The 13,570-nt window shown below is 39.0% G+C and overlaps 1 protein-coding gene across 1 annotated transcript in view; it reads left to right on the top strand.

The window, feature by feature from the left end:
- The first annotated feature begins 2,962 nt into the window (after window positions 1-2,962).
- The window catches only part of Elovl2 (ELOVL fatty acid elongase 2), a 50,321-nt gene continuing 39,713 nt past the window's right edge, over window positions 2,963-13,570 (top strand). Inside the window, exon 1 of the mRNA XM_026384628.2 lies at window positions 2,963-2,991. Within this exon, the coding sequence (XP_026240413.2) occupies window positions 2,989-2,991 (3 nt within the window). The 5' untranslated portion in view covers window positions 2,963-2,988. The remainder of the gene's footprint in view (window positions 2,992-13,570) is intronic.

Here is a 13,570-nt window from a genome sequence, read left to right as displayed (position 1 = left end):
GAGAAGGATGTGATAAATCTGTTGGAGGTAACTCAGTTGTGTCAGTGTGGCTTTGTCAGGGTATATGTTTTGTCTTATAATTATTTTTCATTTCTAAACTCTTAGGTGCAGAACTTACTCAGAGTAGAATATGTGGCCAAGGAGGGGATTTGATTTCTGGAATTTGCTTCTACTATTACACTAAAAATACAAATACTCTGGAAAAAAAGTGATAGATAGGTTTAAAGTCATAATAAGTCATTAATAAGGATTTTCCTAAGATTTGTGGTAAAGCATGTCCCTAGCATGTACAGGACCCTCGGTTCATCCTCAGTACCACCAAAATAAACAACAAAAACACCATGCTAGATGTCAAAAGAAGAGATGCTTCAGAAGAAAACCATGCAGAAAAAGGACCAGACTCACAAAAATCAGTTTTCCTCCTTCATAATTTTGAAGAGAGCTAGAAGACTAGTAGGATGGCAATTGAGATGATAAGAATACTGGCCCAGGATTCAAGAGATCTGGGCTTTAAGACAATCACCTAGCAGTTGTCAGTCTTCTCTAACTTCTCTGAGATAGTTTTTTTCACCTGTAAAATATAACATGTACATGAGAAAATATAAAATTTAAAGAGATAAAAATAGAGTCTGATCTTTTTTTAGGTTTAAGATTCTTATATTAATTATGACTTTATATCATAGCACATGATGAAGCTATAATTACGTTATTGTATACACATTCAATATGAGCTAAGAAATACCAGCAGATTCTAGCTTTTATATACAAATAGAAGAGAATAAATAATAAGAAAGAAGTATTATAAAGTTATATTAGTGATGGCATATTAAAACCTTCATATTGATAAATAGGTGGGAATTCATATTATGTCTAATTAAGACCTTTCCCTGTTATATCTAGTTAAGACACTTTCCCAATTCTGTTTATAGAAGTAAAACTGCTTCTTTTCTCTATTTAATGAATAGTGGTGAGAAAAAATACCCTCTGACACTTGCTGTCTCTTGTGTTTCTTTATTGTAGTAATGGGGGAAACCATAAAATAGTAGTTTAAGAAATATAGATGACTTTTTAGACTTCCTTCTTGCCCTGTAGGTTGACATGTTTTTAGGTAATAAAGGCAAAATAATAATCATCAGGCTAAATAGGTAATGGAAATAGAGTAAATTCAAAGTTTAAGAGTTCCTTCCACATTCTAATGTGGTGTGCCTTGTAAGGTATAGGTGACATCAATCAAGATTCTTGCAAGTAAACAGCAGCAGAGTGCTTGGAGGTTTATGTCACTTAACTTTTTTTTTTTTTTTTTTTGGTGAGGTCCTTAGTTCAATCCCAGTGTGTGTATGTGTGTGTGTGTGGGGGTGTCCCCTTACATTGTTAGAAAAATCGACTAAAACTTCCCTTGAGTAGATGATAGTATTATGTTTCTCAAAAGATAGTCCATGGACCACCTCCCTGCATCAGCATCATTTGTGGTTTGTGAAAAATCCCTATTCCTGATCTGTACCTGAGACCACCTGGACTCCTGGGTATCTGTATTGAACCAGACACCCTCTGTAGCTATTTATACACAGTAAAGTCTAAGAATCACTATCTAGAATCCTAACTGTAGAGTATGCATTGGGGGTTTGCTCATCAATGCATTACCAGCTCCAACCACAATGCCTCAATATTTGTTGAGTGAACAAAATGAATAACTGGACTCATTTTGAATGTTTGATTTTGGCTCCCTGGACACTTCTTATAAAAATATGCCTGGACTAAATATAGTATTACTTTTTGATTTTCACTGTCATCAAGTCAATAACTAGTATTTTTTTGCACTGGACATTTTCCTAGAGTTTTACTCCTATTAATTTCATCCTAATGTTATACAGTGTAAGTGCTATTTTATTCTCATAGAGGAGGAAACTGGAGCACAGAGCCCAATAACTCACAACCAATATGTGGCAGAGGTGAGTCTTGAGATTTTTGAGTCTTAGCAAATGTATACCTGTTTATGGTCATAAAGTTATCCATTTCTTATGGACAAATATCTACTTGATGTTTATCGCTCCAACTAAGGGAAACTTTAAAACATGGAGTGATTATGCAAGAGTTAAGACTCAGCCCGGGAACCTGTAGTTACTCACTTTGCTACTTTACAAAATTCTGCAAACAAGTCCTGCGTCAGGTGTGAAATATGAAACGTATGTCACCTCCGTGCACATTCTGAAGCGTGTGGCATTCTCAGCTACAAAACACACGTCGGGCTTTGGGCGCTATATAAAAAAGCAAGTACACATTCTTATGGCCCAAAAGAATGAAAGGTCAAGTAACACAGGTTTACCTTTCTCTAGGTCTTTCCTTTAGCGTGCCCACACTCACACAAAATAAAAATTCCAGGGCATCAGATTCCACACCTTCGGTTCGCAGAGTTGAACCACTAACAATGGAGATCACTGGCAGAGAAGCCCTGGGGCTAAGATTTCTGGAGGACGTGCCAGACCTGCGGGAGCAAGAGCCAATGCCCCTGAACGCGAGCTTGAAAACACTTAGCCAGACTTGAAGAAGAAGCGATCGACTCTCCTCCCCACGGTGGGTTCTCGCGACGGTGGCTTTCATCCGAGGGCTGCAGGTGGGTCCTCGACGGGCTCCGCGATCCTGGAGCAGCCGCGCACAAATGGCGCCAGCTGAGCCTGCAAATCTCCGCCCGACCGGCAGGAGGCGCACGAGGCAGAGGGTCCGCCGCCCGGCGCGCCCGCGTGTCCCCGCGCGCCCTCCTGGCGCCGCCGCCCGCGAGGCCCCCGCGGCTCGCTGAGCGGGGCGGGGCGCGGGCGAAACGGCCCTGAGTAGGGCGCGCCGCGCGGCAGCGGCGCGAGCCCGAGGGGGCGTGGAGGCGCGGGCGGCGTGCGCGCGCCGGGCGTGGGCGCGGGTTCGGGTAAGAGGAGCCGGCGCCGAGCGAGCGCCGGCAGAGGGACGCCGGCTACCCTGGACAGCGCATCGCCGCGCAGCATGGTGAGTGCGGGCCGCGCGCCGCCCCTCGGGCCGCGCTTCCTTTCTCTCCTCCGCCCGCGCACTCGGCGGGAACCGGCGGCGCGGGCGCTGGGGGTTCGACTGCTAGAATCCGCGGCTGTTGGCGGGGCCCGGCCGGGTCCGCGCGGGCGGGCCGGGGGAGGGGGCGGTGGACGTTGGGGCGGGGGCGCGCGGGCCGGAGCGGGGCCTGTGGTCACAGAAACTTTGTCGGGGTCGCTCCCCGGGACCTCGAGGCGCCCACTCGCGTCCAGCCCCCTGTTGCATGCACGCGGACGCCGAGGACCCGGCCGCGCCCGCCCGCCGGAGCCCCCGACCCGCTCTCGCCCACCGGGACCGAGGACCGCTTTTCCCGCGCGCGGGACCCACGCCGCCTCGGGAGATTCTGGGGCCGGGGCCCTAACGGTTGAATCCCTGCGCCCTTCTCGCCTGCACCCGGGGGTGTGTCTGCGCGGCCGCCCTCCCCGGCCGGCGTCGGGTGCTTTGGGGTGAGTGTCGGGGGGCCCTGCCCGGGGGACCCCGCCCGGCCCCGTGGGTAACGCCGGCTCCTCCGCCGGGAGCTGGTCTCCTGGAGAGGGAGGGTGTCCCGGCGTCCAGCGGCCTGCCCGAGAGTTTTAGCAGCACAGCCCGGTTCTCGATACAAAAAGAGAAATGGTGTTGTGCTTCGCACGCAAGAACAGCCCTTGGCAACATGTGAAATCCACATTTGTCTTCCGAGGCCCATCTTCTGCCTTCGCCTCCCTCCACTTGAGGGCTTGTTAAAATTCACTAATCTCCTTTTCCCTACTCCACCTGACCCTAATCAGCCCCAGGTTTTGCCCCCGCTACTGTTTCAGGCACACAAGTGCCACTTGATTGTATGTGAAGTCCGATCACTTTTTTTTCTGAAATTCCTCCTTTCCCACCATGTTCATATTTTGTTTACCTGCTTCATTTTGGTCTTCATTTATTATTTAGCGTGCTGTATATTTTGTTTCTTGTTTATTGAGCATCTCCACCAACATCTAAGTTTCAGGAAGACATTTTTTTTTTTTTTTCACACACACACACCACCAGTGCTGGGCACACAGTAGGTGTTCAAGAACTATTTTAAAAAAAATTAATCCCAGTAAATCAAAATACTTTCTGTTCATGCACAACTGGGAAGCAGCATTCACTTTGTAATGACTGGGTAATCACTTCGAGGATTATCCCATTGACATTGTGATGATGAGAGTCTCTAGTGATGTTTGGGAAGAGGTAGATATTCTGGGACAGTGGGGATTCAATTTTGTGACCCTCAATGGTAAGAGTATAGGTGATCATCTCTTATTCTTGGTCTGTCACTTGATGCTCTTGACATCTTGGCATCAGAATAGACAGGTATTTTAGGGCTAATTGGCTCTCTCCTTTGTTCCAAAGTATAGGTAGGAGATTACTTGAATAAGGGAACAAATTCAAGGGTATCTCCTTAACTGAATGAAAAAGTTGTGAGAATTAATCTAACAGCCAGAATCAAGGATAGGCTCTTCTAAATTTTATCCTATACAGTTGTGCTACTACTTCTTTTGGTAGGCATTTTTCAGTAATGTATCTGAATCCAGATTATCTCACTTAAAAAATGACGCAGGGGGTTGGGGATATATAGCCCAGTTGGTAGAGTGCTTGCCTCACATGCACAAAGCCATGGGTTCACTCTGCAGCACCAAACACACACACACACACACACACACACACACACACAAACACACAAATAATAATAATGGGGCAGGGAGGGAGAAAGATTGGGGGTTGAGTTTATATACAGTGGGTCAGTGAGAGAAACCCTTTTGAATTCCAATAAGAGCTGTATGACATGGTTTGTTCTTAATCTAGGGAGTATGTTATTATAATTGAAGACCAACTGCTTAATGAAATTTAGAGGAGCAAACTTTTGAAAATGATGTTTTTTTTAATTGTGACCTCATACAGGTTGGTTGTTCTGTGTTAACCATCTTGTCCAGATAGGTGATAGAAATTAAAGGTGAAAAGGAAGGGAGGACAAGCCTGTTTTTGAAATCAAAGCCAAATAACCCAACATAAATGAAAGATACCTTATTATTTGGTTCTAATTGATATTTGTTGGAGATTTTACTGTAAGGATTCTGGTCAAAATATCAAGTCTTTTTCTATCCCTTCAAAGTGTAGCATTTTCAAGAAGTATAAGATTCATTTTAAAGTATCCAGTTGGGTAGGCTTAATTTTTTAATCTTTAGCAAATGGTTGCAATTTAACTTAGCTTCCTTCAAAACATTTTAGTCAGTTTGGGCAGTTCAGGTGCTGTCATAGTCTGAAAGGGACTGCTGAAATTTTTTTTTTTTTTTTTTGGGACTGCTGAAAATTTAAGCACATGCATTTCATATCTCTAGTTATACTCAGAAAACAGGGTTCTCCTCTTCAAGGTAGTGCCAGTAACCCATCTTCATTGTATAGTTAGGTATGTACCATTTAACTTGGCAGGTGGAACTTTTAGGAGTAAATGCTGATAAAGGGAAACAAGTGGAGACTTATTTGGTGACTCAACATGATGAAAGTATGCCAACAGAAGTAGCTCATCATAATTCAAAAGTAACACTCTGCCGGATGTTGTGGGGTATGCTTGTAATCCCAGCTGCTTGGGAGGCTGAGGCAGGAGGATTGCTACCCTCAGTAAAAACAAGGCACTAAACAACTCAGTGAGACAATGTTTCTAAATAAAAAGTACAAAATAAGGCATTGGATGTGGCTCAGTGGTTGAGTGCCTCTGATTTCAATCCCTGGTACAAACACATTTGTATTCTTCTCAAATTAGGGCATTACCAGTTAATCACTGACTCTGATAAGGAACCATTTTTAAGAATTGTTAGATTTTCAAAGGCTGTAATTAAACTGTTTAATAACTGGAGAGAATAACTTGTTTTGGAACTTGAGATCTGGTGTCATTCATGGGTTTGCATCTCAATACCAATATTTCACTGTGACCTTGGATCTCAGTATTTTCTTCTATGAAAGATAATATTTTTTCATAAGGCTGGGAGGAACAAATAAGATGTACTTTGTGTCAAGCATAGTGCTTAGAGTGCTCAGTTAATACTTTTAAAAAATGTTCTTATTTTTTGTGTATCTGTTTTTGATTGAGACACTAGATGGTATCTCTTATCTATTTCATATTTCTCTGTCCTTTATGTAATTTTAATATATATCTTAAACATTGTTCTGCATCAACACTGTACAATAGGAACATAATGTAAACCACCTGTAATTTTCTAGTAGTAACATTTAAAAAAAAAGACTAGTAGAATTAATGATGTATTTTATTTAACCCACTCAATACAAGAATCAATGTAAAAAGGTTGATAACTTATTTTACTTGTTTTTTCCATAAAAAAATCTTCAAAATCTGGTGTGTATTTATTCCTATAGCACAGAGCAATTCAGACTAGCCACATTTCAGTTGCTCAGTAGGCACATGTATTTAGAGGCTACTGTGTTGCACAAGACACCCTAAATAGCACACATCCTTCAAATTTACATATCTGCTAGGCCCTTTCCACTGGGGAGAGCCTCACTGCCACCTAAACCCAGCATTGCACAGAGGAAGCTACTCATCTTTCAGACCCTCCTCTCTGTTCCCTCTCATTGCCAGTAATTCCACCAGCTCTTTAGTCTACTGTGTCTGAAATCTGATTCTTGTTCTCTTTTCTTTTATGTTTATTGTCCTAAAATTCTTAATATTCTTGTTCAAAAATTAATTCTTTTCAGCTCTTTCTGTCATTTTTACCTTTTCTACAGGTGTCCAATTTTATTGTCTGTTTTAAATTTCTGCCTCTATTGAAAAATGTAGTTCTCTATATAAATCACTGAACTCTACATTCTATTCTTTACTTAGCCCTTTTCATGTGAAATTATAAAATGGGTTCTGTTTCATAGCTTATTCCTATGCTTAACCTCTTTCCTTTATGAAATATCCAAAGAAGAATACTGAATATGATAATCTGGTATTAAAATGATCCACCCAAGAAAAGGATAAAAATAAGCCACAAAAGGAAAAATGAAATTGTTTATTGAAATTTTATTACCTTCCAACAGGCGTAATAGAACTAATAATAACAATGACTATCACAACAGTGATGACACCCTACATACTTTATAAGAAACAGCACTGTCCTCTTTGCCTGGTGAATGAAGGCACAAAACAGAAAACAGACACTGGACCAAGAGTCAGCACACCCAGTGTCTAGACCTGGCTTTAGTATTTACTAGATCTATTCCCTTGATTACCTACCTGCTAACTGGGTGTTCTTTTCTACAAGATTGTTAAAATCCCAAGGGGCCTGTGCCCCTTTTTACCTCCCTTGGCTGCATGGCTTTTCCCCCCAGAGAGCTGGATGTTTGTCTTAATCCTTTCACAGTCAGACCTGCCCTGATTATGCTGCTCATCAGGTTACTCATTTACATACACTTGAACCTCTTGTGGTTTTTTATTTTTATTTTTTTGATTTTTTAGTTGTAGATGGACACCATACCTTTATTTATTTTTATGTGGCACTAAGGATCCAACCCATTGCCTCACACATGCTAGGCAGGTGCTTTATCACTAAGCTACAATTCCAGCCTCCATCTATGTTTTTATTTATCAAATCGTTTATTTCTTACCTGAATGCAAATTTCCTGAGGCCAGAGTTTTGTTCAGTAGTGTATCTCAAGCACCCAGGTTGTTGCCTGGTGGGGAGGAAGTGGCTAAGCTCTTTTGGCTGAGAAGCTGAATGCCAGCTCTACTGACCTGCTGCACTGCTGTTCTCTTCACATCCCCCATGGTGGTTTGAGAAATGAACATTGGCTTTGCAAAGATACTGTGTAGTTCCTTCAAATTGCAGACACTCTTGAGGCAGTCAATTTTATTTTATTATAATCATGATTCAGCTTAGACACGTTTCAGTAACATAGCTGCTTCATTAATGCACATGTGCCAGTGTAACTTTTAGTAAAAGAGAAAGTGCATACACTCCTACAACTATGTTTACACTTCAGTCATATTTGTGGAAGGAGCCAGGTTATATAATTATAATCAAATGATGAAATCTGTAATTTTATTATAAATTCTTACAAAATTAAAACATGCATTTCCATATTTAAGTTTGCATTTCATGGTATAATTTGTTGAAGGGGCCAGGTTATGTTATTTTTACATCATGAAATCTATAATTATAGCATTAAGTTCTTACTAAAATGAAAAAGTCTCAATGTAACCAAAGATGTGATACATAAATTTGCAGAATAATTTTTACTTTATATGTATTTATAGTAATTTTTAGCATTAGTTATATCTTAAATATCTCATTTTATATTTATTAATCAGTTAAATATTTTCAATGCATTTTTGTACACATTCACTCTTTTGAAGCTTCCATTACAAGAAAACAAATGCTGTATCAAAATATCTCCTTTACAATTAAGAAAATTGAGTTTCAAAAAAGCTAAATGAGAGCTGGGATTGTGGCTCAGCAGTAGCACACTGGCCTTGCATGTGTGAGACACTGGGTTTGATTCTCAGCACCACATATAAATAAATAAAGATCTATCAACAACTAAGGGAAAAATATTTTTAAAAAAAAACTAAATGATTTGTTCAGAGGTACACATACTGTGGGTAGCAAAACCAGGTCTTAACCTTCAGATCTAAAAATGACACCGTTTCTACTATTCCATATATTCTAGCCATTGCCAGCCTAAATATACTCATATAAATTAACAAAGTACTTTGGGAGAATCACTGTGACTTCTCTGTGTAGTTTCCTCCCCATGAATTATAAGAATAGACAGATATTTATGGATTTTACATACATATATGTACATACACATATATATATATATAAATGCTCACATATGTATATGTGTATTATAAATACGTATTATATACATATGTATTTATATATATATGTAATACATACATATACATACATACACACAAACACACAGGTTGGGTGTTCTTTATCTGAAATGCTTGGGACCAGAAGTATTTTGTATTTTTTTTAGATTTTGGAATATTTGCATATAAATAATGAGATATCTTGGGGATGGAATCCGAGTCTAAACATGAAATTAATTCGTGTTTCATGTATTCCTCATATGTACAACCTGAAAGTAATTGTAATATTTTTAGTGCAACTGTGTATTAACTGTGACCTATTATATTAGGTGAGGTGTGGAATGTTCCACCTGTGGCCTCATGTCAGTGCTTAAAAATTTCAAATTTAATTTTAGATTTTGGATAAGGATGCTCAAACTGTAATATGCACATATTTACTTAAACATATTAAATATACAAAAATCTGTTTCCAGTTTGTATGTATAGAAAATGGGACCTACAAGGAAAAAGTGTTGTTTGTAATGGAGGTGTTCATGAACAAAATATGCACATATTAAACTTATTAGAATAATAAATTGGAGCACCCTTAAACTAGACTAATAATTTTCAAGTCACTGTTTTTTAATAGAATGCAATATTAAGACATTGATCAGAAAGAATAGCAGTAGCTTTGCACATACATTCTTATTTCAAAATGAAATTTTATAATTTGGCTTTATTTCTAATACTTTTAACCATTGAAACACATTGAATTTTTCATGTGACTAAGCATAATTTGGTTTGTGAAATCTTTTGAGTTTCACAGATAATAGGACTACCTTATTTCTTCGATAGGGTCAAAAATTTATTGACCATTAAGGAGTTAAAAATTAACTCATGCCCTTAAAGAAAAAGACAATGTGTCCATAATGCAAAAATAAGTTTGAGCCATTTTCAGTGTTCCTGGAAATCCAGTTCTGTTCCCCTGACAGTCTCTGCCTCTGGAAAGTCTGTGTAGTGCTGAGGCATGGCAGGAATAAAGGAAGTCTGTGCTTGGAGCCTCTGCTCCTGTTCTTTTCTTAAATTGTTATAGGGAAGGCAGTCTTGGAACAGCAGCTTCCTTGACTTTGGGACATGAGATTTTATGGCTGTTCTAATGTCAGTCATGAAGTTATGCTTAAGAGGGAGGGTGCTTTGGGCTGTCAGGAAAACTCTCAGTGGGCTGTACTCTCCTCTAGGGCAACCCAACCAAAATTGTTCTTGGGGCCTCTTTACTTCCCTGTCTCCAGAGAGGAAGCCATTATCCTACCTTCCTTTGGCCTTTTCTGCTTTCAGACTCCTAAAAAGAAATGACACAGATCACAAGTCAATCTGAGATTTATTGCCTGAAGTCTTTTTGAAGCTCACAAATGCAAAGAGCAACCAAGCTAGTTTCATTGTTTTGTTACTCTTTCTCTCTTAAACAAGAGCATAGTTATGACATCAACCCCTAACAAGTCCTACCAGTGCCACTAAAATGCTGCCAGGTTCAATTTGCAAACTAGGTTTATTGTAATAATTGTTAACCTTTACAGTTTAAAAAGTCGATGGAAACATCCCTGTATTAATACATTTCTGAAAAGAACACTAATCTTATGAATGCTTGCCTCATATAAGCCAGAACAAGTATCTCTAATAGTCTTAAGCCCTTAGTGTGAACTTCGAAATTAATAGTTTTCATTTGTCCTTCTTTTGAAGGAAAGAAGTATGTTGTCTACATTGTCTTTAAAATTGCTCTTCTTACACATGCAAATACATTGCCTCAATCATTTTTTGATTAGATATATTCAACACTTTGTTCATTCAGCATATACTCAGTACTGCTCATTACAGATTGTGTGTAGGCACTATCAATTTAAAATAAAAGACAGTCTCTGCTTCAAGAAATGTGTAGCAAAAGTGATGATTTGTTTCTTCCAGTGCAGTATACCTCAAGTCATCAGAGAGCCTTCATGTCCTACTCAGGCTACTAAATGTGCTTCCATGTCTATATCCTTCTATCTAATAGAAATACCGAGTCTAATAACATGACTGATTATCATACAAAAAATACAGATTCTATGGCATGGGTAAATTTTAATTTATCATAACAAGTATGTGGTCAAGGCATGCAGAGGACTGGTAACTAAGAGCCAAAATATCAAGGATTAATAAAAAGACAAATCTGTGTGACACCAGAGTACTCGGTAGACCAGGCAATTCAGTGAAGAGGAAAAAAGACAAACCAGTGGTCTGAGAGATAGTATTGATGAGGTAGTGTGGGTTTGAACAGGGCCCCAGGAATCTGACAGACATGTTTAAATGCACATGTGCAGACTGGGCGTAGCCAGACCTGCTGCATGAGAATTTCTGAGGGAAAGGCCTGAGAATCTGTATGCTAGGAATCACCTGCCTCACATTTGAAATCTGATGCTCTAGGAAATACTTTCTAGCCGAATGTTTAGAATATGCTTCCTGAAGGAATTGGGATCAATATTGAATCACAACTGGGTTATATTTTGATAGGCAGGAAAAGGGAGGAGTGTAGGATTGAGCTGAACATCCTGGTTAGAGGAAATAGGTGGGTAATGTCCCAGAAAGTAGTAACAGATGTATTTGAGAGATACTATACAATAAGCATTTTATGGATTAGGTGTCCGCATGGAGCTAGCTCACATGTAGGTGTTCAGTAGTTGCTTTTTGGATATGTAAAGTCGATGTATCACATGGTTATGGGGCTTATACCAGGGAGAGATGAAATCAAGTCAGATTCTGAAGTTTTAGACTAAGATGTTTCTCCTAGATTTTGTAGGTGGTAGAGAATGGTCCAGTTTTTGATATGGAGAGTCCACTGATAGCAGCATCATTCAGGAAGATTAATCTAATTCCCATAATCCATGGGGCTGGAAGGGCCTGGGTAAGGAGGTTATAAGGGTTCAAGTAACATTCTCTGCCTTTCACTTATTTTCATGTTGTCAACTTTTGAAAAAAAATCTTGCTGCACATTCCTGGGTTCAAGTCCCTATTCCATGTATTACTAGGTTAGTTATTTGAACGTCAGTGGTCTCATTTATGACATGTATAATAACTAGCACATAGTGAAGGTGGGTCAGATAGGATAGGACATTTTAAGATTCTCATGTTACACAGGCCAGCTGGTAGTAGACTCTCAGCTGGTGCAGATACCCACAGAAACTGAACCATTTCATCTTTACAATCTTTTCCCCAACCCCTCTATGCCTAAACAGGAGATATTTTAAAACTATCTTGATTAGTGTATATGCATTTATGTTTTTAAAATTCTCAAATCAAATTCCTATGATAATGGATTTGAATTTTAACATGCAGGATTTTTTCTTAGAAGAAAAAAAAAGTAAAAATGATTCATTACCTGATTTCTGATCCTTATCTATAGGATTAATTCTGCTAGAGTAATCAGTGAACAATAGTAATTAGTGAGCATAGTTCATGTTTGTTTCAAAACTATTTTTGTCATGTTCTCACCTATAGATGCATTGGTATTACAAAACTGAATTTTTTTTGGAAAATTTTCATGGATTTGAATAACAACATTGAAAAATCTCAAGAGACCCACATAACCATTAAACCTCAGTGATCTGCCCAACCACTGGCATCAAATTGTCCGTCTTGAGCTTCTTAATCATCTTTAATCTAGTGCCTTAACCCCTAAAAGTTACACTGCAGGAAAACATATCTTCCATTCTCTGTCTTTCCCACCTAAATATGATAAATAATTGGATTTGTGTATTGTTTTGGAAATAATAAAGAGGATGCATATATGCATTTAGCTTCTTGTCTATCAATTTTGAAGTAATGCAATTTGATTACATGTTTAAGTGGATAAATGGGAACAATAAATGAAGAACAGGCAGTGTTAGATTAAGTGGAAAAAGGAGGAAACACAGGGTGGGTGTATTAGCAACTAATAGACCAACTGGACTGGAATGAATTCCTGTGCAAGGGACTGACTGAAGACAAGAAGGGAATATTTTGAACCAAACAGAATGACGTTTCTAGGTCTCTGGTCAAAGTCCATAACTCCCTCCAGTGTAAAATGTTTTCCTGCTTGGTAGAATAACTTTGTTTTATACCCTTTGAATGGAGGGCAGAATTTAAAGATACAATCAGGCATCCCTTGCTGAAGACAAACTAATAGGAGGAGAATTTTTGAACCATATATTTTCAGAGAAACTTATTTAAAAGTAATATTTTTAAGCCCTAAGTCATGTTCTTTTGTACTTTTTATTTTGTAGGGCTTCTGCACACAAATATCTTTGTGCAGTAAGCTGTTTTATAGAAACAGAAAATAAGATGCAAACTACTTTGAGAAAGGCAGAGTCAAGTTTCTGAATTTGGTACATGTTTATAATAATATATGTCGGGGGGGGGCAATGTATTTTTAGATTTCCTATCTCTGGCAATGCTTTCTTAGTTCAGTAAGTAATTTCTTGGTTAAAGACATTTCAGTAGAGTACATGAACTTTGGAGTAATATAGTAAAAATACCAACTAACCATCACCACAACAAAACTGTCATTTTAGCCATTTGGAATACCCAATATCTTAATGGGGTTAAAAAAAAAAAAAACAAAGACAATGAAAATTTTCTTAAGAGTTTATTGGTATTTGTCTTCCTTTCCAGAAGTCACCTTGTTTTACAAGTTTGCAAGTTCCTCTCCTG

This window comes from Urocitellus parryii, chromosome 8 (genome assembly GCF_045843805.1).
Source record: "Urocitellus parryii isolate mUroPar1 chromosome 8, mUroPar1.hap1, whole genome shotgun sequence".
NCBI classification, from domain to species: domain Eukaryota; kingdom Metazoa; phylum Chordata; class Mammalia; order Rodentia; family Sciuridae; genus Urocitellus; species Urocitellus parryii.
Note: the sequence above shows the minus strand (reverse complement) of the source record. Positions and strands in the feature narration are given on the sequence as shown.